This window comes from Sciurus carolinensis, chromosome 6, assembly GCF_902686445.1.
Source record: "Sciurus carolinensis chromosome 6, mSciCar1.2, whole genome shotgun sequence".
Taxonomy (NCBI): domain Eukaryota; kingdom Metazoa; phylum Chordata; class Mammalia; order Rodentia; family Sciuridae; genus Sciurus; species Sciurus carolinensis.
Window position 1 is genome coordinate 86107748 of NC_062218.1, and position 25812 is coordinate 86133559.

At 32.6% G+C, this 25812-nt stretch overlaps 1 protein-coding gene and 1 pseudogene across 1 annotated transcript in view; both read right to left on the reverse strand.

The window, feature by feature from the left end:
- Nucleotides 1-25812, reverse strand: part of Slco6a1 (solute carrier organic anion transporter family member 6A1) — a 178510-nt gene that overhangs the window by 87629 nt on the left and 65069 nt on the right. The window contains 3 exon segments of the mRNA XM_047554753.1: nucleotides 2145-2282; nucleotides 4152-4216; nucleotides 14972-15159. Coding sequence (XP_047410709.1) covers nucleotides 2145-2282; nucleotides 4152-4216; nucleotides 14972-15159 — 391 coding nt within the window.
- On the reverse strand, nucleotides 21063-21666 carry LOC124987317 (survival of motor neuron-related-splicing factor 30-like; annotated as a pseudogene).

Below are 25812 nucleotides of genomic sequence, written 5' to 3' on the forward strand. Positions count from 1 at the left end.
ATGACATATGCATTTCTTTATAATTCACCTACTCTCCAGAAGTCTCTTTAAAAAGTATCAGACATGTACAAAGACACACATAGACTTCATTTTTCAAATGTGTTCGCTCTGTCAGTCTATTTAACATTGGTATAATAAAATGTTTGAGGCTAGTAATTTTAAGTAAAGTTTATTTAGCTGAGAATTTCAGATGTTAAAGGGCGAAGGGTTCCCTTGCCTGTATCACATGACAAATGGCATCATGGAGGGAGTACACATGGGAGGGAGAGACTGGAAGTCAAAGTAAGGACAGGCCAATCTTGCTCTTTTATAATATTCCTATTGTGAGAATTAATCAAAGTCCTAGGAGAGCTACTTGAATTCAAGGGCAGTGACCCTAGTGACCTAGTGATCTCCCTGGAGGTCACTTTTCTCAAAAGTTCCATCCCCCCCTCACATTCTCACACTGGGGACCAAGCCTCCAACACATTAACTTCTGGGACACAAACTAGTTTCAAACAATAAACCAGAGTTCACAAAATTGTCACAGTGCATGTTCTTTTTGCATTTTCCTGTCTTTCTAGCTTCTATCTGACTAAAATTGTGTATTTTATATTTTGTATCTTCTTGTAATAAGTCCATAGTAGGTTCTACAGTAGTTCGTCAACTTTTCCAATTGTGTGTTGTGTTTGAAAAGAGTTGACTATTGTATCTATGATAAAAATTAGAAATCTCAGCAATGTTTTAAGAACACTTAAGAATAATTCCTAGTTTTATTGAATTCTGTCAGAAATTAATTTCTACACATTAAATGTAAATTTGGCTTTTTAGGATGATTTTCTTGTATAACCCAGTATTCAGTATAGGCTAAACTTTCTCAGTAACTGAATTCTAAATTCCAAGGCATTGCTCTATACTGTATATTTATTAGTGTTAAATATTAAAATCTGTAATTATGTGGCTCTTTGAATTACTGATCCCACTAAGTAAACCACAAAACATATAAATACTTTAAAATATTTATTACATAAAAGTACTTATATGTTAATAGTTTATGTTGACTAAAACTTTAGAAATTACGTAGTACAATAACATAATTAAATGACTAAATTAAGAGCCAAAATTCACGTGGTGAATTGTCCAAAGAAATACTAACATATGTAGACTTCCCAAACCCTTTGACCATATCTTCTACTCACACAACATCCCAGTTCTCTGTATTTCTTATTTATTCAACAAATATTGAATGCTTGCTATGTTACAAGCACTCTTACTTAAATAAACAGAAAAGAAAACAGGAAGTTTTTTAAGTGTGATAACAGTATCTTCATGATATTTAGTGTATAAAAATTTTTTGCTCAAATTTATTTAATCATTTATAGTGAAACTGGAACAGGTCACAAGGTCAAGAAATTTGGTTGCTAATACATATACAGGCAAAATTACCTCCCAAATTGAAATTTTACTGATTACAATTCCTTCTTCTGGAATAATTGTGTTAATCATCTTTTCGTTTCTGTATCAAATATCTAAAGAAAACAGCTTTAAGGAGGAACAGTTTATTTGGGTGCACTGCTTCAGAGCTTTCAGTCCAGGGTTTATTGACTACATTGTTTCTGGGTTTATGTTTTACCATAAACCCAGAAATATCAATGAGGCAAAATATCATGGTAGAAGGGTGTGGAAAAGCAGTTTTTCCCCTCATGGAGATTAGAAACAGACATGTGGAGGAAGAGGCCAGAGACAAGATATGGTACCCCAGAGTATACTTCTAAGAAACCACTTCCTTCATCTAGGTCCTTCCTCCTGAAGTTTCCATCACTTTCCAATAATGTCATCACATTATGAACCCAGTAATGAGGTCAGAACCCTCATGATCCGAGTACTTACCCAAATTCCCACCTCTTAACATTGCTGCATCGGGACCAAGCCTTCCACACATGAAATTTTGGAGGACATTCTGGATCCAAACCATAAAAATAACATGAAACTATTGTGCATTTAACACACTGGCTCAAATATTTATATAAGTTCTATAGCATTTGTTCATATAAGCCTCCTTTAATCATCAAACGATTAGTTCATGGTTATTACTCTACTATAAACCAACATAAGTGTTTAAAACAATTTTACTGTTCTAAATTTCTACAATATATGCCACTTACCCATTCCTATCAATATGTAGGCCATTTTTGTCCTGTTATAGATCCAACAGCGTCCTTTTTGTCCACATTTATTAATATCCCGAAAGGTACAAGAAGTTTCTCCTACCATTTTAAAAATGAATGGTCCAGGAATTGTTCCTATAAAATATTTAAAGGTTGTAAATTCTCCATAAAACACCATTGGTCATGATCATAATAATTTCTTTCTGAATTTCCACATACATCATCATCATCATCATCATCTTAAACATCACTTAAATCATCAAACATTACTTCTGATTAGGATTGTTAACCACTGGAATAACATGAGTTTAAAAAGAACCCTTATCCCTATATGTACAAATATATTTGTCCATTGGAATCTTTTTAGAATTTTTGTACATGCTTTTGTTTCAAAGCCATCTCAAAATGTTTTTACCTGAAAAGTTTAGAAGAAAATATTTAGAACAGAGATACCAAATACTGATTTTTGTGAACTCAGTATATCTTCAAAGATATGTAACTGCAAAATTTTGAATGACTGAAAAATGAGTTGGCAGTGTATATCTTTTATCAAGATACTTAGAAAAATAACTGAAAAGGAAAATGTTTTGATATGCTTTTGGCAGTCCCAGATTCAGATGGCCTCAGAAATTGAAGGACAAGGGAAACTTTTATATGCTCTCAGAGACAGCACCTCCTCACCAACAAAACTTTTACTTTCGGCAAAAAGTGAATGAGCACTCACACACAGTCTTCCCAAAGACACCAAAATTGCGTTCTCAGAGTTAAATATCTGTAATGGTTGACCAACTTTCTCAAGACATGACTCTTGATGTCCAATATTTTCCCCATCTCAGTGAGTGTTAACAGTCTTTTTATTGTTGCTCAAAGTGAAAAACCTACATCTACTATTTACTATTTTCACTTATCATCATATTTTCCCAATACATCATAAATAGTTGTAACACAAATTCCAAACATATCTTGGCTCTACTAATTTATTTCTCTAGTCAATAAGACCCCAGATTTCCAGTGTAATATAGCTCTTAAACTTCACCAAAGTTTCTTTTCCTCTACATTTTTCTCATAATTATTTGTCTCTCTACCAGCAGAGTTTTTGAAATGTACATAGCTAATGTCTATCATCTACTTGTTTATATCTACAATATAATCTTTCCAATTCAAAAATACATCACCCTCACTGACTTCTTTCTGTGGCAGCAAACTGCCTGTGCACTGCTGTTCCCGTGTCACCTCTTCTGTTACAGATCTTTTCTTATCTGTTGGGTCCAGCATGAAAACATGTTCTCATTTTTTCATGTTAAAAAGCTAATTTGAATCACACCTATTGATCTAAAATTATTTCTCTGCTCCCCATCAGAGTCAGACATAACATTTCTGCATTCCTGTACTACATACTTTGCAGTCTTTAATCCAGTCCAGTCTTGTTCCTTTACCCCAATGATAGTTTTAATCAACTTCTTAAATCAGGAGTTCTAATGCAGTCATAATGTGAGTTTGAAATATAGATTTTATTATTTAAGAAAGCCTGAAGAAATTAGCACATTACCCCCAGAAAAAAACAATTTATTTTTGAGAATAAACAAATCTGTAAAAAAAAAAAAAACATTAAAAAAAATTAAAAAAAAAAAGACACATTAAGTGTCTTTGGTGATGAAAATATTTAAAAGCACTAGTCTAGGAATTTTCTTAAAGTGCAAGAGATGTAAAGTGGTTGCATTGTTAATATAAGCATTTTGTATGATCTCAAACCACTTGTATGAGATGATGAATATACTTTAGTACAAACTCATTGCCTCATCAGATCCAATATAATGGATGCATGTTTTTTATAACAGAACTGGAATTACATTAGATATTCTTTCTTTACATTAACTGCCTCCCCCGTTCTGGTTTTGTGTCATTTTAAATTATTTAATTATAATTAAAAATACTTATAGAAACACATACATGTCAAAAACCAAACAACTGGATGTAATAAAAAAAGTTGCTAAAAATCCATACCAAATAGTCTCAAAATCACATACGATATACCCAAGGCCAAAGAATGGAGTTTCTCATGTACAGTCCTGAAAGCAAATAATGATATTATTAGCAATGCATAATGTATGCTAGGTTCAAATTTTGTTTTTGTTTTTTTTTGGAATCAGTTGTACTAAGAATCTTTGGCCATTTGGCAGAATTTGATTTGACATATTAAAGGACTGATGCTCATCCCACTTCTCCATTTCCTGCTTGTTGCCAACAAATTCCAAAGTTCTTTGTGCTTCACAATGACAAAGGACTCAATGGCCCAAATATTCTGCTTCAAACTGTTTGCTTTGTTGAAATAGCTAATTTCTGTGTTTATATCCTTCATTCTGCCATTGTTTTAGATTCCTTTAGTTTTTTATTTTTTTTGCCTATTTATTTATTTCGTGGCTCTGGGGAGTGACATCAGTGGTGCTCTTCTACTGAGCTGCATTCCTAGACTTTTCTTTATTTTGAGAGAAGTTCTCACCAAGTTGCTGAGGTTGTCCTTGAACTTGCAATCCTCCTGCTCAGCCTCCATAGTCACTGGAATGACAGGTTTGAGCCACCGTGGTCCAGCAGCTATGAGGGGTTTTTTTTGTTTTGATTTTTTGTTGTTGTTGTTTCTTTTGGTTTGTTTTTTGGTGGTACTAGGGATTGAACCCAGGGCCCATACCAGGCAAGTGCTCTATCACTGAGCTAAGTCTCCAGTCCTTAGATTCCCAGTCCTTAGTGGGCATTTCTGCTTACTGTTTGTTTCTTTGTATTAAAATTTGAACATTACAGTATGACCAGTATTTTAATCTGTAATGATTTATTTATAAAGATGTAGATATGCATAGTATTTTGTGATATTTTGCAAAATGTAAGTCTACCCATATCAATTAAGAATAAATATGTATTTATTTCTCAAATGCTAATAGGAACTGAAAACAAATTAACCAATTCTTTACTAATAATTATAATATTACATAAAAGTAATACTTTTATTATAAGCAGATTGTTTAAAAAGAGGTTAAAAAAATCAAAATGTGATATTTTAGAACCAAACTTTAGTACAAAGCTTTTTATATAAAGTAGAAGTTTTGACTGTTTGCTTAACTATGATTTTTCTGCATCTTTTGTTATATGCAGTTTTAAAATATAATAAAAGATGTATATGTGACATGGCAAGAGTTCTCTCTGAAGCATATGCATACTCTCAAGTAAAGTCAATAAGAAGTATTTACATATTTTCAGTTTGATTCAAGCTATCAGCATCTTTCTGATACACGAAACAAGTTAAAATGTTTGGTGATTCCCAGGATTATCCAATATCAATTTAATGAACTTAAAGATGAAAATTACATACATAAAAATCAAAATTTTAATGTAACATACCTACAACACAAAAGTGAATAGTTCTTTAAAGATTTCTAAGTAAAGTTAAGATACTGTGGTTTAAGAATTTCATGGAGTAAATAGAACATTTGTAAGTACTCTTCAAAGGTAAAAGGAAGCTTTCTTCATCTCTTATGTGACCACTACCTTTTTATTTTTAAGTCATATGTTTCTTATAAGACATCAATTCTAGACATAAGTTTCTGTCTCACGCAAAATTGTGTTCTTCCCCTAGTAGTCCCTACCTTAAAAAGTGGACCTTCATCTACTCACTTCTCATGTCCACACCCTAGAAAGGGTCATTCTGGACATGATCCTTTTCCTCATTTACTAGAATTAGCAATCAAATGCTGTGATTGAAGTAGAACAGAACATATCAATTTTTCCATCTCTCTCTCCTGTCTCCTCTTTTCTCTCTCTCTCTCTCTCTCTCCTTTGTTTTTTTTGTTTTGTTTTGTTTTTGGTACTGGAGATTGAACCCATGGGTACTTAACCACTGAGCCACGTCCCTGGTCCTTTTGTGTATTTTACTTAGAGAGTGGGTCTCCCTGAGTTGCTCAGGGACTTGCTAAATTGTTAAGGCTGGCTTTGAACTCTTTATCCTCCTGCCTCAGCCTCCAAAGCAGCTAGGATTACAGGCATGCACCACCGTGACCAGCCTTTGTTTTTATCTCAAATTTCACTAGGTACTTCCAAGCTTCTATTTTTGGCATGAAAACAAAATCCCTTTTAACTTATTTCCCACCAGTCATCCTTATCTCCTCACTCCATTTTCCATGTAAGAGTCAAAGTAATTTTTTCAGGTGAAATTCTGATTATTTTTCTGCTTCCTACAAGAATCCTCCCTTGACTTCCCATTGTTTTTAAAGTAAAATCTATAATTGAGAAAAAGTTTCCAGCTGTCGGCCTGATGTCATCAGTTTCATTTTATGGCCCCTCCCAAATTTTATCCCATCACCCTCTTTGTTCACTACATTCTACAACATAATACTCCATAAAGGCTTCTTTCTCACCAGAATCTTGGTATGTGTTGTTTCCATTTGTGTGAAGTATTTCTCTCTCATCATTTATGGTTTAGCTCAAATGTCATTGCCTCAGGGGTACCATCCCTAAAAATCTCCCAGACTAAGTCAAATAATCCTATCATTTTCTCATTGCATTTTCCTACATTTTGCATTGTGTTTGGAGTCTACAGTACTATTGCAACTGAGTTCTTATTAATGAAACTACATTTTTTTTTTTTCTCTTCACCTTGCTACCCCTCTAATGTCCATCAGAGCAATAGGGACCTGATCATTTGTTCATCTTTTATTCTACCTTTTTTCCCTTAAAGTGCTCAACTACTTTCTTATTTGGATCAACAGTGATGATCACAAGGTACGTGAATACATAAAAATGATGAGGGGAGAAGAGAATATATTGAAGAATTTATTTTTTCTTGATGGAGAGATACAACTAATGATTCTTTTAGTTTAAACAAATTTCAGCAAACTTCTTGAGAGGAAAAAGAATTTTGTCATTCTTAGCCTCATGTCATCGCCACGACTTCTGTAAGTTTGCTTGTCCTTCGTTAGTGATCCTCTACCTGAGGCGAGATAGGATTGTTACCATCTAGTGCATCATGGAAAAGCAAGTACGTCTCGGGCAGTTTTAGAGTCCCAACTCACCTTTAAAAGTTTCTGTGTTGTCTCTGGAATTTGAATCCCTTTAGTACTTTGCCTCTTTCTGACTTTCGAGATAGGATTTCTATGGTTTTTCCCAGCTTATTTAGTTACTCTCTAGAGAAGGCATTGGCCTGCTGCACACTGCTTCATTTGAAAGCACTTCCATGACATTCATTATCACTTATTTTAATGACTTCATAATTCATACCTTTGACTTTGACTTTTATTGGGCTTTTAGAAATTACCTTAATTTGTTGAATTTGTAATATAAATTTTTTATACATGCTTTGGAAAGCAAAACAACATAAAGAGGATGTATTGAACAAACTAGTATTCTTACACCCATGCCCACATTTTCCCCCATTTCTATCTCACATCTTAAAGGTTAGCATCTTAATTAACTTTTTGTTTATACCTCCAGTGATTCTTTATGTGAGCATGAGTAACTAAAATTACATATACATACTGCGTCTTTCTTCACAGAAAATAACATACTACTATCAATGCTTTGCACTGACTTTTTCATTTAACAATGTACTCTTAAGATTCTTTCCTATATGAACATAGAGATTGTCCTTAATTCATTTTTTTCAGTCATACAATATTGCATTTCTCAGAAATGCTATCATTTATTCAACCAATCTGTTCTTATTTCTTACTTAGTTTTTTCCCAGTATATAGGTTATCTATAACATATATCTTTTTTATGTAATATGATACTGTATGTGATATAGATAACTTTATGGATGAACATGTATTTGTTTGCAGTATAATTACAATAAGGATTATAAGAAGTACAGTGCTACCCATTAATAGATGAACAGATTAAGAAATTGTGGTATATCTATATCTATATCTATATATATATATACACACACATGCAAACACAATGGAGTTCTACTTAGTCATAAAAAAAATAAAACTGTGACACTTGCCAGTAAATGGATGGAAATGTAGAATATCATACTGTTAAATAAATCAAACTCAAAAACTGAAAGGTCAAATGTTTGCTCTCATATGTAGAAACCAGAGTAAAATAATGGAAAGGAGAAGAGAAGGATAAGATAATATAAAGAGTCAATCAAATATAAATTAATAGATGAGTAAAAGGAAGTCAAGTAGAGCAGAGGAAGGAGAACAGGAGAGGGGAGGGAGGATGGGAGAGAAAGGGGGGGACAATCGTGCACTGAAATCAATTTTCATGCATGTGTAAGTTTGTAAGGATGAACCCATCTATTATGTATAACTCTAAAGCTCTTTAAAAAAAAAAAGTTACCCAAATTCAACAAAGTAGAAGTACGGTCAGTGCTAGCATAAGACATGTGGCATGACACAATGTAATTTTGTTATTGTAGATACTCCTTTACAGGGACTGTACCATTTTGTCCTCTCTCAAGCAATATATGAGTACTCGTTTCTATAAACTTTCATACAAATTCTATTATTAAAGTTTTATTCCCGTCAACTGGATATATAAAAAAATCACATTACATTTTTAATTTCTATTTCCCTAGGAATTTCTATTATTGATGTATATGAACATCTTTTCATATTTTTTATATTTATTTTATTTTATACTTTGTTAATTTTAGGTGTGTTTTACATATTAGAAGGATTAATCATTTTATAGACTATGACTTTCAAATGATAACTTTTGCTCAACTTTTGACTTTTCTTATTTTTGATTTTATGGAATAAAATTTACAATCTTTAGCCTCTTACAGATTTTGAGTCATGTTTAGAATTACCTATTTTTAAAGATAATACAGAAATTAACCAAAGTTTCTTCTAGCATTTTTATTTTTTCATAGTTATGTCCTTGTTCTATATGATTTTTTCAGGGTTATTATAATATGAGCTCTGTATAAGATTTTTCCCCCAAGTTTATTCAATTATTTGAAATCACTTCCCTAACAGTCTTTTTTTTTCTCCAGCACTTAAGATTTTATTTTCATTATATATTAAATTTCTGATGATTTGAAATTTGTTGTTATACTTACCGTCAGTCTATTCATAAATCTGCACTATTTTTAAATTATTAAGATTTTACATTACATTTTAGTTTATGAATCTGATTCATTATTTTACTTCAGGTAATATTGCTTTTGTTTTTTCATAAAAACTTTGGAATCAAATTGAGTAGTTTGTAAAGTCTCTTTATATCTTCATTGTCAGAATGAAATTACTGAACATCTTTAGGGTCTTTGTATGAATAGGAACTTACTGGTGTTATTCTTCAACATTTACTCCTAAATGTGTGTATAAACAGCTTTATCATTTTTATAGGCTTTCCATGAGTTCTTCTATAACAACTATTACTTATTTATTATTTATTATTTTCTTTAATATTTGTGAAAGTCTTACTCTTTGGTATGTAGTTTTGTTTCTGCACAACTCCTGTACTTTTCCATGAAGAATAAAGGCCATTACTAGAAAAAAAAAAATTGAAATTACTGATACCTAAGGAGAATTGAGATAGTTGTGTTTAGTCTTCCTATTTAATAATATGAGCTGTAGCTTTCTTATTTGTTCAAGTCAAATAAGACTTGAACTACTTTGTCCCTGCTTTGGGTACATTCAGAGGTATATTTGTGTATGTTTTGTTTTTCTACTTTCTTTTTTTTTAACTTTTTATTTTAAAAGTATTAGAGCCTTACAGTAAGTTTAAAAATGCTATCTTCATCCAGTTCACCCCAGTGTTGACACTTTGGGTATCAATAACACAATATCAAAACCAAGCAACTGAAAGTTGGAAAGTTAGTGTGAACTAGATTGTAGATCTTATTTTGTTTTCATTTTCCAGTTAATGTAGATTTTTTAAAATATTTAAATTGAAATTATGTATGTGTGCATGTAGTTCTGTGTGATTTTCTTCTAAGTATAGGCACATAAAAGCAGCACCAAAAAAAAAAAAAAAAAGAAAAAAGAAAAAATACCTGACATTCCATCTCTTCAAAAGGAATCCCTATGCGATCTATTTGTGTTTGCAAATTCCATCCTCCTTCCCTTAATCTCCATTCATGTACTATCCTGGCAACTGTATATTCTGAATTCTGATCCTACAGAGTGCCTTCAGAAGTGTTTTCAATTTTTTTCTCATATAGGTTTTGCACAGTTCTTGTTAAATTTATTTATAGTTTTTTTCTCCTTCTCTTCCATTTCCTTTTCCTTCATTTTCTTCTATTTTAAAGAGCTCTTTTAATCTATTTTATTTTTTATCTGATTATTACAAGAAAATTAAAGAGTCTATTGATTTATATGCTGCCTTACTGAATTCTTATCTAAATATATTGGTCATTCTCATATATTGTAAAGTGGTAATATTGTTCTTGGAAGTTTTATTATTATAATTGAGAAGATAATCATGGAATTCAAATCTCACCAAAAATTAAGAGTATTATGTGAAATATACATTATTTTCAGTCAAGACCCCTAGATAGACGGTATCTAAGGATAAACAGAGAATTGGCATCTGATAAGGCCTTTTAAAGACTTAAACCTACAGTGTCATCCTTTTTTCTGCAAATGGTACAACTTCATTCCTCTCTATGGGTGAATAATATTTTATTGTGCATACAGACCATATTTTTAATCCATTCATCTGCTGACATACACCTATGTTGGTTCTTTATCTTGGCTATTGTAGTAATAGACATAGGTATACAGATATTTCTTTTCTATGCTGACTTCATTTCTTTGGGGTATATAGCCAAGAGTGGTATAGCTGGATCACATTGTAGTTTTATTTTTAATTTTTGAGGAGCCTCCATACTAGCTTTCATAGTAGCTAAGCTAATTTACATTCTTACTAGTAGTCTATAAGGGTTCCTTTTACTCCATATTCTTACTGGCATTTGTTTATATTTGTTTTGGTAATAGCCATTCTGAATGGCAAGAGAGGGAACTTCAAAGTACCTTAGATTTGCAATTCCCTGGTAGCTAAAACCAATGAACATCTTTTCATATATTATTGACTATTTATATTTGTTCTTTTGAGAAATATCTTTTCAGCTCTTCAGTCCACTGATTGATTAGATGAACTTGTTCTTTTTCTGAGTAATGTCATAATGTTAGGTGAAAAAAGTCAGGTACAGAAAGACAAGTATTCCATGTTTTCTCTCATTTGTGGAAACTTATAAAAAACAATGAAAAGTAGAAAAGGGACTAACAGGTAGGGAGACAGGAGGGTGAAAGAGGATATTAGAGAGGGTACATTTCCAATCAAGGCACAATACATTCAAGTACAGACATGTCACAGAAAAACCCATTAATCTGTACAATATGAATTTATAATTAAAATTAAAATTAAATATAAAATGAAAAAGTCCAAAACCTATCATCAATCATATTCTTGATTGGATTATAGGTAATGATCCTTAGTCTAGCTGCCTGATTAAAATTATATTTAATTTTCTGGAGTTATGTAATACCTAGATCCTCTATTATTTTTGAAACATAAAATACAACACATGATTTTTTAAAAATCTGTAAATTTTATGAGACAGGACCAGGAAATAAAATGGAGTTTAAAAAAATAATGTGGAAAAAATACAATATAAAGATACCCACAGAATACTCAGATACTATATATCTAGCACGTACCTTAAATTTCTGGGCTTAATATATTAAAAAATAGATGATGAGAGAATTTTATCAGAGAATTAAATTCTGTTAAAAAGCAAGAAGTGAAATTCTATAATGAAAATACTGTAACTAGAATTAAGAACTCATTTCTCAACAGATCAATTTAATACCAAATTAAACACAGGTGAAGATAGAATTTAACTTAAACTGAAAGAGCATAAATGTTTAATAGTCACTATATTTTCAGCATAACTCTGTAGTAGTTCATTGTATGAATATGCTAAAATTTATTCATTACTTGTAGAGTTAATATTATTTTCCATTAAGGACCATTATGAATAGTGTATCTATAAACATTCTTCCATTTGTCTTTGGAGGAACATACAGAACACATTTCTGTTGAGTACACATATAGTGGTGGAATTGTAGGATCATAAGGTATCCAAAAGTTAGACATTAATATATGATTTCAGATGTGAAACATTTCAATAAATTTAAAAAGTATTTGCATAGTTTTTTCGTCCATCCTTCTTCTAATCAGAGGTATGGTATGCAAATATAGATGTATGGGGGGGAAAAGGAATTGACGACAGACATTTTTGGAAGATTATTCACCATAATATCTTTGGTTGATTGTGGAAATTTCATAATTATTATTCTTTAAATGTTGGTTCTAGGTCCTTCTTTCTACCTACTTTTGGTATATCAGTTATATATATCATAAATTTTTCATTGTGTCCATGTGTTTCGTAGACTTTTTTGCTTTCTATTTTCATTTCTATTTTCTGATCTGTGCTTCAGACTAAAACATTTTTACTTATTTATATTCGAACATACTAATCTTCTATCACCTGCTTTCCCAGATAACCAAACTCTAATTTACTAATTCTATCTTCATCTTAATTCAGTATTAAATTGACCTATTGAGTAATTGAGTTCTTAATTCTAGTTACAGCATTTTCATTATAGAATTTCACTTCTTACTTTTTGACGGAATTTAATTCTCTGATAAAATTATCTTGTCATTTGTTTTTTTGGATATAATAGAATTAAAAATTCAGTTCTTCATTTCCACTAATCACATTTCAAGTGTTCAACAGTCACATGTGGCAACAGGCTAATATATTAGCAGAGATATAGAACATTTCCATCATTACAGAAAATTTGATTGGACCACATTGCTATAGAACATTAAAAATCAGTTTGTTATATAAAACAATGAGTTTTTTTTGTTTTTGTTTTTGTTTTTTTGGTACCAGGGATTGATCCCAGGGGCTCTTAACCACTGAGCCACATCACCAACCCCACTTCCCTTTTCTTGAGACAAGGTCTGAGGGTCTTGTTAAGTTTGCTGAGGCTGGTCTCTAACCTGTGATTCTCCTGCCTCAGTCTCCTTCCAAGCTGCTGGGATTTTGGGTGTGCACCAATACACCTGGCCATGAATGATTCTTGTAAACACATTGTTGAAAAACAATAATGACACAAATGACTATGTGCTATATCATCCTGTGTATGCATAAAGTCCCCACACAGAACAAATTAACCTATTTACTGTAGAAGTCAAGATAGTGATAACCATTAACAATGAGCATATTAGTGACAAGAAAGGACTTTAGGGTGGGAAGAGGTGGTTCCTGGAACTCTTGTATTTATCAGTTTCTTGAACTGGGTTATGGTTTGCAAAAATTCACCAGTAGGTATAATTGCAATTTGCAAAGTCATCTAAATGTATATTTTCTTCAAAAAAGGCTATAAAATTATATGCCTTGACTCTCACCACTTTTCACCTATTAGGCAGTCATCAATCTTACCCTTCTTTTGGTCTCTACCATCTTCCCCCATTTTTGTTAACCGAGCAATTTCCACTTAATCAGAGAATTTCATTCAATTTTGTTACCCTTATGTTCAGTTTAATGTTTGTCTTCACTCTAGCGTGAATTATTATATTTGAATGTGTTAGTTAAATAACTAGTTAAGTCTGTTAAGTATATACAATGGTCTCCACATGACCATTTGCTAAAGTTTACCCAATAATATCTTGGCTGGTTTTGACTTGCCTTATTGTCACTTCTTAAGTAATGTTTCACAGAATGATAACTCCTGGGTTTATCCATATAAACTAAGTTTATAGTTTTAGGGTTGTTTGTGGACGGTGACATGGTTAACTCACATTTTCTTTCCTTGGAAATTAAGTGTTTCACAGTCTTCTAGAGAAAAATATTAGTGTTGAAAATCTAATCCTCAACATTTTTCTGCTCTCCCTTTTTTTCAACAATGAAGGGTTATTTCTTCACCTTTAAACTGATAATTTTATTATGATATATTTTAATGGTGATTGGTATCAATTTACCTGGGTACTTAGGATGTACTTCAATGTACAGATTCAAATATTATATTTTAATATTTGTTCATTTTATATCATTGTTTCAGTATTTATTATTTATCATTATTTCACTAAAGTTTAATTTAACTAGGTAGTTAAATATTTGAACTTACTTTTTTTGGGTACTTCAACAATATATATACTAGACCTTCTTTTCTTATCTTCAATTTTTGTCACTTTCTTCACATAATTTACTTATTTTTAATTTTTGTTTTTGGACCCCTCCTTTACTCTGCTTTGTATGTTGTCTTTCCTTCATTGTGCACTTTACAATTTAGCTTTCATTTCAGAAATTTTAAAAAAATTTATTTCCTACATTCTAATTCTACATTTCTTTGTTGATGACACAGATATTTTCTCATAATTTAATTGGCTAATATAGAATTAGTCAATAAACACCTATAACCTATGAATCAACTTTATACTCAAAACTGTGTTACAATTAAGACATTTCCTATTTATGATTTTCCATGGGTTAGATTTACTATAATTATATTGGACTGTTTAAGGTTTCATTTTGTAACTGATACATTAATACCTAAAATTTTTATGTATTTAAGGAGTGCTATGTACTATTTTAATACATGTATACATTTAATTTTAAACTAAATGTAGCCTCTATATTTTATACAATTAGACTAAAAGAATGAGACATATACATAAATTTTGACAATGTAACAAATTTCCCCGCTGCGTTTGCTACAACACAGAGAAAATCACTTACTATAATAATCTGAAATATTTCTAAACTCAACATTTCTCATGTATCATATTAGAAATAATTGCAAATACTACATACATACCGGAAGATGAGCAGGGTAAGTGGTACACTAGAAAAACTAGAAAAAATAACTGCAGAAAAAATCAAAGCAAAAAACACAGGTAATGTATAACACTTGGTGTCACATTTCCCAGGTTTGGCATCAATAAAATCACCTTCTGAATCTGAGGTTGTTAATCCCGATTTAATGCAAGAACAATTGTAGTATGTCTATGAATATTAAAGATTAAAAACAATGTTTCAGAAATACAGTCATGAAACAAAAATGTTTGTTATTGTAAAATAAAAATTAAATCAATAAATTAGGGTTACTTCAGTTTTACTAATAAATACCTCATGATAAACTTGCATTCCTTATTTCGGAACAGAAAAGATAAATCCAGGGTCCTTTACCGGATGAATTATTGTCTTTGGGTGTGTTTGTGTGTGTAATTATAGTCACTTAAGAAAAGGTTTTCTAGTTTAAGAAATTGTACCCAAATTATTTAAGACAATTAAAGATACAGGAATGAATAAAATCAAATTTTAGCTGGGATATGAAATGTGGACAGTTACCCAACAGTAAAAAATTTTGGAACTATGTTTAAAAGATAACACTTGTCTTTGTATGTAATGATGACAGAGCTTTTATTTATTAGACACAGCAGATGCAGTGACTTCTAGAGCCAAATAAAAATATTGTAATGTTTGTTTTAAAAGCAAAGAAAAATTTGAATATTAGCACATTAATATTATATAACAAAAAAGTAATTAATAATGGATGATAAACCAAGAATAGATCACATGTGATTTATGCCAACACATTTGTAAATATTTTTTTTTTGCAAGTGAAGAAATGGGAGCACAAAAACAAAAATACGCAGTACAAAGAAAGTCATAATGTGGCACTGAATAAGGAACCAATGAAAATATGAATTTGTGATATTTCATGGTTAATAATTTACAGAAGATAAGTAAGTCATGTTTTCTAAGACCTAAATGGAGATCAGAGATGGCAGATATTAGCATTTTATTAATCCATTGAATATATCCTATGTTACAAAATAATGAGAAAAATAATGGCAAATTTTAAAAATATATGGAACTAGGTTACTAGTGAAAGAATAAGAGGAATTAAAGATGATTTCAATCCAAATGATTCAGAAAATTATAGTATGAATATCATATCAGTATTAGAGAGGAAGTTGTTAAGTTATTGCTCTTTAAAAATTAAAACATTATAATCATACATAGTATTTAGATTCATTTTGACAAAATCAAACATGTAAGGAATTTGGTCTCAATTCCCATCCTCCCCTTTTCTGTCTTTCCTCCCTCTCCCTATTCTTCTGGGGGAGGAGAATTCCTCTCCTCTACTGATATTCCTTTCACTTCCTTATTTATTTATTTTTGATTGGTGTTTACTACATATGCATAAAGTTGAAATTCCCTTTGGCACATTTATATATGTATACAAGAGGATTTTGGTAAATTCATTCCATTTTTCTTCCCCTTTCCCTTCTTTGCTCCCTCCTTCATTTTCTTTCTTCTATTCCACCGATCTTCTCTACATCTTTATGATATCTGATCTCCTCCCTCAAGACCTTCTTTCCTTTATTTTGCTCTAGCTTCCACATATGAGAGAAAGCATTTGACCTTGACTTTCTTGGTCTGGCTTATATCACTTAGCATGATTTTTTTCCATTTCTATCCATTTACAGGCAAATGCCGTTATTTCATTCATTTTATGACTGAGTAAAACTCCATTGTAGACACATACCATATTTCTTGTTCCAGTCATCAACTCATAGGTATCCAGGTTGATTCCATAATTTGACTACTGTGAATTGTGCTGCTATAAACACTTAAGTGGCTATAGCTATACTATGCTGATTTTAGTTCTTCAAGATAAATCCTGAGGTGTGGGATATCTGGGTCATATGGTGGTTTCATTCCTAGTTTTTCTGAGAAATCTCCACAGTGCTTTCAAAAGTTGTTGTACAATTTGCAGCCTCACCAACAATGTACAAGTGTACCATTTTCCCCACATCCTCAACAGCATTTATTATTGTTCATATTCTTTTTTAAAAAAAATATTTTTAAGATCTCCCATGTTCTTGGATAGGCAGAATTAATATTGTCAAAATGACCATTCTACTGAAGGCACTATACAGCTTTAATGCAATTCCAATTAAAATCTCAATGACATTCCTCATAGAAATAGAGAAAGCAATCATGAACTTCATCTGGAAGAATAAGAGACCTTGAACAGCCAAAACAATCCTGAGCAGTAAAAGTAAAGCAAGAGGTATCACAATACCAGACCTTAAACTATACTATAGAGCAATAGCAACAAAAACGGCACAGTATTGGCACCAAAATAGACAGACAGACCAATGGTACAGAACAGAAGACATAGAGACAAACCCAGATAAATAGAGTTACCTCATACTAGACAAAGGAGCCAAAAAACATACAATGGAGAAAAGATAGCCTGTTCAACAAATGGTGCTGGCAAAACTGGAAATCCATATGCAGTAAAATGAAATCAAACCTCTATCTCTCACCCTGCACAAAACTCAACTCAAAATGGATCAAGGACCTAGGAATTAGGCCAGAGACCCTGCACCAAATAGAAGACAAAATAGGCCCAAATCTTCATCATGTTGGCTTAGGATCAGATTTCCTTAACAAGATGTCCAAAGTGCAAGAAATCAAAGCAAGAATCAGTAAATGGAATGAATTCAAACTAAAAAGCTTTTTCTCAGCAAAGGATACAATCAACAATGTGAAAAGAGATCCTACAGAGTGGAAGAAAATCTTTTCCACATGCACTTCAGATAGAGCACTAATCTCCAAAATTTATAAAGAACTTATAAAACTTTACATCAAAAATACAAAGAACCCAATCAATAAATGGGTCAAGGAACAGGATAGACACTTTACAGAAGAAGACATACAGGTGATTAATAAATATATGAAAAAGGGTCCAACATCTCTAGTAATTAGAGAAATGCAAATTAAAACAACTGTAAGATTTCATCTTACTTCAATTAGAATGGCTATTATCAAGAACACAAACAATAACAGATGTTGGCGTGGATGTGGGGAAAAAGGCACACTTTTATATTGCTGGTGGAGTTGCAATTGGTGCAGCCACTCTGGAAAGCAATGTGGAGAATCCTCAGAGAATTTGGATTAGACAGAAAGGAGTGAAAGGAAGGGAGGGGACACGGGGGTAGGAAAGATAATAGAATGAAGCAGACATTATTGCCCTATGTGCATACATGATTACATGACCTAATAACGCTACATCATATACAGCCAGAAAAATGAGAAGTTATACTCCATTTATGTAGGATGTGTCAAAGTACATTCTGCTGTCATGTATAACTAATCAGAACAAATTAAAAAAAAAGAATGTTGGTCTTTTATTCTTGTTGAGAAGCCATTGAAGGAATATAAGTATAAATGACATATCTTAAAGCATCACTCTGGTTACTATGAAATACACAATGAAGGAACCATGAAGACAAGGATAAAAACTGACAATGGTTAATAAGCAATTGGAATAAGGTGTAATATAATAGCTCTCGGGTCTAGAATGGTATAAGATAAAATAATAAAAATTGTCAGATGTATCACTTAGTTAGAAAGTGGATTTGAAAGGAATCACCAACAGGTTTTAGAGTGGGCAGTATAACCAAAAGGAGACTGTCATGCAGTGAGGACCTTCCCGAGATAAACTTTGTCAGTCCAAGGAGGCGCCAGTTCACAGCTCAGGGAGAGAACCAAGAAAATAACACCATGACTTCAGTTTTCTTTTTCTATCTTTCTGATTTCCTCATGGGACTCATTTTTATCTTAATCCAGTTATAAGGAAGAGGGCAAAGGACACCTCATCCTATAATTCTGTCTCCTGGGACATTCAGGAGGTTTGGTCAGAAGGACAAACAAGAGATTGCAGCATAATAGTTGGTTGCAGGCCATAAAAGTTCAGCTGACTAAGAGCAGAAGTAAAAAAATAAAGTTTGAAATCAGATGGTGGCATCATAAAATATTAGGTTCTAGAAGGACTAGAGACTAGTCTGGTACTTGAGAGCAAAATGAAAGAAAACAGAAGTTGTGGTTCAACAGTATGATAAGTAAGGTCATGGAAAGAATAAAGGCACTGATAAGAAAAGGCCTTGGAAGGTCTGACTGTGGAAGGATGGAAGAAAGGATGGATGAGGTAGAGTGTGGACAGAATTACTGGGAAAGAATTATCGAGATAGAGTATTACAACCTCAAGATGAGTTTCAAAATCATTAAGCCAGGTGTTAGAATGAAAGTGAAACAGGGTGTGACATCCTTAATGAATGAGAGGAAGCCTCTTGAGTCTGACAGTGACCACATTGAGGAGGGGTAGTAAAGTATTGCCTGCTGGAATGTGTTTCTACCACAGAGGTTTAGGAAGGATTAGAGAGAAAGAGGTCTGAGTATGGAAGAGGAAACTAGAGGCTATTTACCTCTTCTGTGGCCCAGTGGTATGAGGCAATGGAGAGAAAACAGTCATCTTCTACTTTAAGCTACTAAAAAAGAAAACACTTTCTTGACTAAAGTAGATACAAAAATAATCAGAGCAAAAAGGTGGAATTTTCTCACCTGAAAAAATTAGTTTGACTCTTATATGGAAGAAATAAGAGTGATGAGATAAGGATAATTGTGGTGGGAAATAAATTAGAAGTTTTTTTGTTTGTTTGTTTGTTTTTAATGCCAAAAATACAAGCCTGAAGGAACCTAGTGAAATATGAGATAAAGTCAAATGTGGGGGCGGGGGAGGAAGAGGAGACAGGAGAGACAGATGGAAAGATCGAATTGTTTTGTTTCAATCACAGTAGAAAGGAGGGTGAGAGTGTGCCGATTTTGCTGACATATATTTCTTAATTCCAGAGGACAGGGTAGAAAGATTCACACAGTGAGGGGCAGGTTGTGAGGAAGATGAGTCGATAAAACAAGGAAATACCTAAAATCAGAACCATATGGAGATAAGGAATCACCTGAAATTTCAGGACCTCTGGTGATGACTGTCACATAGAAGTAAAACGAGCATAAGATGATTAGCTTTCTTCCAACTGACATCCCCAAAAGCAACCTCTTCCATTAACAGAAATTCCCTTTCGTATACATGTATTTGGCTTTAAATCAACTCAGGATAACTGTGAGGCTCACTAATACCAAAAAATGCTGGCAACTTGATCTAGTTAATAAAAATCACAGACTCAGCTATAAGATCATAATCTGCAGGGAAATCATGGTCAGATTAATGCACAAGAAATACAAGAAATTTTTAATGATAAAATATTCAGTTTTCTTGTTCATTCATTTTTTCTTGCTTTTTTACAAAAATAATATTTGCACTGTGTACAGAACTATGCACCAGCTTGTTGTTTTCCCATATAAACATTACACATCCCAAAATAGTAGCACTTGCTCATAACTGAAATATAAAGTGAATACCCGAACAAAAATTACCAAAAAAAAAAAAAAAAAGAACAGGTTAGAAAGGTAGCTCATCCTACACATTCAACTATCTCAATGAATAAAAATGAAAATAAAAGGGCTAGCAAACAAGTGATTCAAGGAAGAACTTCAAAACAAATTCTGCCATTTTCAAATTAGCCTATATTTAGGTTTTTAGATAACAGGTAAGTTTTAAAGTTGAAGACAAGAGGGGAAAACCCTGCAGGTTCTCTTTAATAGGCTGCGTGTTTTGTTTTGATGCTCTAGTGAATTGCTGCAATACATGTAAAGTAGAAAGCATCTGAAAATTCCAAATGATGATTTACAGAATATTCATACCATCAGTTAAGTTATGACCCCATATTAGGAAGATATTCATTTAACTGCTGATTTACGCAGCATCTGTCTAGAAATGTTGCCTTTTTCAACAAAGACTGAGGGAGCAGAGGTAGTAAAATGAAAAATTAAATGAACAGCTGTTAGCAACTGCAATTTTTTCACATTTCATTCCATTGAAGTCAAACAGTAACAACAATGCCATCTTCCTTACTCGTCTAACAAATAATTTATCCTTAGAAAAATATGAACAGTCAATGTAAAGCCCAACAGAGATGAAATCCAACGGTCTCTGATTATTGAGATATCAAATGCCTGCTGTTGTATTTGGAGGAATCTTGATATTGTGTCATCTGCAATTCCAAAAGTTCCTGTTCCAACTTCACTGGTTAAACTCTCAGGTGAAGCAAAATTACTTCTCTTCACCTGGCCCTTTTTGTTTTTAGAACAGGCTTGGTTGTTGAGTTGCTGCCATTTCACCTCCTGGTGCTCTCTTTCCTACTCATTTTCTTTCCGTTCTTCTGAAGGCTTCAGGTACCCCGGTGGAGTCACCTCCACCTTGCTGTAAACACCAAAGGTGATTGCAATTGTGCCATTTTCTTCATTTGTCTCCTCAATCTCTGCTTCCTAACACTGTCCATCTTCACTCCAGATTGCCATACATTTGTCTCTGTCTCCTACTTTCCATAAATGAGCTGACTGAGCAGAAGCAAAACTGTCTGAATTTGCCAGAGCTTCTGAATCTGAATATTGCATCAACAGGAGGTTTTTGGTTAATTGTATAATTTCTTATACATCTGTCTTTAATTTTAGCAAATCTTCATTTCCAGATAATGCTGCCTCTATTTACTGGAGTTGAGCTTTGTAGCTTGCCAGTTGCTTTGCTAGATCCTCTGACATCTCATGTGGGGTTGGGGAGCGTGCAGTGGGAAGGGGTCAGGGCAAATGAACCCAGGGGCAGTGGTAGCTGCAGGGGCAGCAGTTATAGAAAAAAACCTCCTCAACAACAAAAAGGTGACCGAGTCTGACAAAGAAGAACTCTATTGGCCATATGATTATTCTTAATGGTCTCAAAGAAATAAAGCTACCATTTACAAAAATTTAAAGAGATATATGCCACATATAAGAAGCCATTGAAATGAAATAGTAAACTATATTTAATTGAAATAAATAGGTAAAAATTGTAGCAAACTATATCTAATTCTAATGAAAAGCAAGATAGATATAATTCCAACCATATCAGTTATTATATTAAATGTTATTAGTCTAAAAACTACACATAAAAGACAGATGAACAGCAATGGAGATAAAAGCAAAACCATAACACATGCTGGCTATGGAAAACACATTAAATATAAAGACAAAACTAAAGAATAGAAATAAGATATACCATGGAAGCAATCATCAAGGGAAAAGTGGAGTTAACTGTATGCCATCACATAAAATAGACTTGAAGACAAAGAATAGTATTACCAGAGATGGAAAGGAATATTCTACAAAGATAAAAGGAATAACTCATTAAGAAGACACAACAATTATCAATGTGTATGCAAATAGCAGAACCTCAAATACAAGAAGCAAAAATAAAGAAATAGAAAATCATGCAATTATATTAGGCGATCTTTTTTCACAGTGTTCACATTTCATACAATATTATGAGCAAAGCAAAGTGACAAGAAAATTGACTTAAAATTAAAACATAAACCAATAGTAATATGTGGACTCTTAGGTGATATGGTTAGTGGATTTAATACCAAGAATATAGCATTGATTAATATGTTCCAGAAATACGAGGGGAGATGAATAAAATAGCTTAAGAAATGTAGAATTTCACTAGAGGTTTGTATTCTATAAAAATATAAATGCTAGAATTGGAAAATAGAGGGGAAATTAAAATCTCCAAAAACAGCTTTAATGGCAGAGTGGACACCAAATAATGGCAGATTAGTAGCTGGAAAATAGGTCAGTGGAAGATATCTACACTTCAACAAATGAACAGATGAAAAGAGATGGAAAACAGAGAAAGTAGTTAAAGAATTTGAGATTGTCTCTATTTAGTCTGTGTTAGGCAGAATTCTAAGATGGCATCCAAGAAACCCTCCCTCTATTGTGCATAGCTACATAATCCCTAGCACTGTGAACTGATGGACTTGGTCCCTTACTAGGTTATATGGTATAGTTGATTTAAAGAAAGATAAATTATCTTGGGTAAACCTCACCTGATCAAGTGAGCCTCAAAATGAACCAGGTTCTTCCTGAAGTGAAGCATTCAAAGTACACCACGTAAGGGAGATTGTCTGTTGCTGGCCTTGGAGATGGAGGATGTCATTTGTTAAGGAATGTGAGTGGCCTGTAAAAACTGAAACTGTACCCAAGCAGACAGCTAGCAAGGAAACCTAGATTTCATTTTTTGTTTGTTTTTTTTCAACCAACAGAACTGAATTTGGCCAATAATCTGAAATGAATTTAGATGTAAATTCTTTCACAGAGCCTCCAGAAGGATTCCAGCCTGTATAGCACCTGATTTCTGTCTATGAGACTCTGGGCAGAAGACTCCATCATGTTAGGTCTGAACTTCTGACTTCAGAAATGTGAGCTAATAACTGGGTGTTATTTAAACCCACCAAGGTTCTGGTAATTAATTATTTATTTCTAAATAGTAAATTAAGAAATGGTCCCAAAAAGAAAGAACAGGAGAGAGAGAGAGAGAGAGAGAGAGAGAGAGAGAGAGAGAGAGAGAGAGAGAACGTTGAGAATTTTCAGACTGATAGACATTAACCACAAACTCAAAGATATTTCATGTAACCCAAGTAACATAAATAAAATGAAAACCACATCTAGGCTCTACAAAGTAAAGCTGCTGAAAACCACAAATGAAGAGAAAATCCTAAAAGCACCCAGAGATTGAAGACTGCTTGTGGGGAAATAACTACTAATATAGAATTCCATATCCAGTGAAGTTTTCAGAAATCAAGGTGAAATAAAATTCTTCAGGCAGAAAGGAGTATTCCTAAACAAAAGCATGAAAATGTGAGGTGAAGGACAAATATAAGTGAATATTGACTGAGAAAGGAACAATTGACAGTAGCAAGCATCATTCAAAATATATGAAAAAATACGACCAACCAACACAAAGATATGAGGTGAGTAAATGAAAAGCAATATTCTAAAAATGTTTCAACTCAAAGAGACCCTGAAGGCTTGTTGCTTATAATCCTTAATGCTTTGAATGAGATTAACTTCCCCTCCATGGAAACTGAGTGAGGTGCCTGTTGGACTACAGCAGCCTGTGACAGAAGCCCCCGACCCTGTTATTTTATAATAAAAGTGCTATTAGCTGCTGAAAAGAACCAGTGCCAGTGAGACCATGAGGAAAAGTCCAAGGTATCAAAAACCTATAAAAGGGAACTTGAGGATTTATGGAACCATGGAGTACACATGAGTTTCAGAGAAGCAAAACTGCCCAAGAATATTATCAGTATGATAGCAGATACCTATTTTCAGTTTCAGTGAAATTACAATTTTCAACAGAAACTTGAAAATCTTCAGCGTTACAGTATTTCCTACCACTCTTCCTGTAAACTTCTGCAAAATTTTAAGTGAAGAGCATCCAGTTCTAGTATTTTGACCCTGATCATTTTATTGAAATTATTTTTTGTGGTATCGATTCTTTCCCATTTGAGATTGATGATAATTCTACCTATTAATTATTCTATTCATATCTCATGTTAATAATCATAAAGTCTGTTATTGTCAGGTTTACTTCAGAGCTGTTTTTCTATCAAAAATGATTGTCCTATTGTATAATTTCTTAACCTTTTTAATTTTTTGTTCTTAATATTTTATTCTTTCCATTTTTATTAAAGCATCAAAGAGTTTTCACAAAGTAAGAGTGACTGTTTTATGGATTATTTCTATCATTGCTATCCATTATGAATTAATTATTCCTCACAGAAAGAACAGAAAATTATGAAGAGTTTCTTTAAATAAATGGAAATTCCTAAAAGGGATTCCCTACAACAAGGTGGGGGTTTGGAGTGATGTGGTAAATGGCCTGTTCAGCTCTTAACATCCTACGGGATCAAAATCTCAAGGTCAAACAGTTCTGTTATGTTATGGAGTGATGTGTGCATTTAAAACATAGGTGGTAGTATATAAAAGCAAGATTTTCCATAAGTTAATAAATTGTTGAAACTGAAAATTAGCACAAGCAATTTCACTATGTTTCTATATTATATTTGAAACTTTTCATATGAATATATTTTAGAGATTTAAAATATAATTTTAATATTTAACATTTCAGGAAAATAATTGCTAAAAAGGTTACAAATTATTCAGATGTTATATGCTAATATATATTGTTCATGTATAGTATGATAATTTTACATTCATGTTCAATTAAGAATCTGAAGCTACAATATTAAGCCATAGGTCAATGAAAACATTTCTGTAAAGAACTAAGTTATCTTGGCCAGGCATGTCTATTTCTTGTGCTAAAATGATCTGTGGGCCAGAGGGAAAAGAAGATTGTTATATAGGTGCAAAATAAAGGATTTCATCTATGGAAGGAGGTGGCATAATGTTAATGAATCAAGAAATATACCTCCTATCACTCTCTTCCTCCACAAAGGTTTGCAGAGAAAGGAAAGAGAAATACAGAATTTTAAAGCCTGGGTCCATACTTCTGTGAAATTATTTAAATTTTTCATTGGTATATATTAGTATAACAGAATCGTGGGCTTCCTTTTGCATATTTGTACATGCAAATAACATAATTTGACTAAATTCATTCCCTGGTACCTTCCTGTCTCCATCCTTCCTCCCTCTCCCATCTTCCTTCCTTTATCTACATGGTCTCTTTTTTTTTTTTCATGAAATCCTTCTTTTCTTCCCCCTTTTAATCTCCAGCCTCCACCTATGAAGAGAAAATGTGTAACAGTTGTCTTCTGAGTCTAGCTTATTTCACTTAACATAATGCTCTTCAGCTCCACTTTCCCAAAAATGATTTTAATTCTTCTTTATGACTATATAAAATTGCATTGTGTA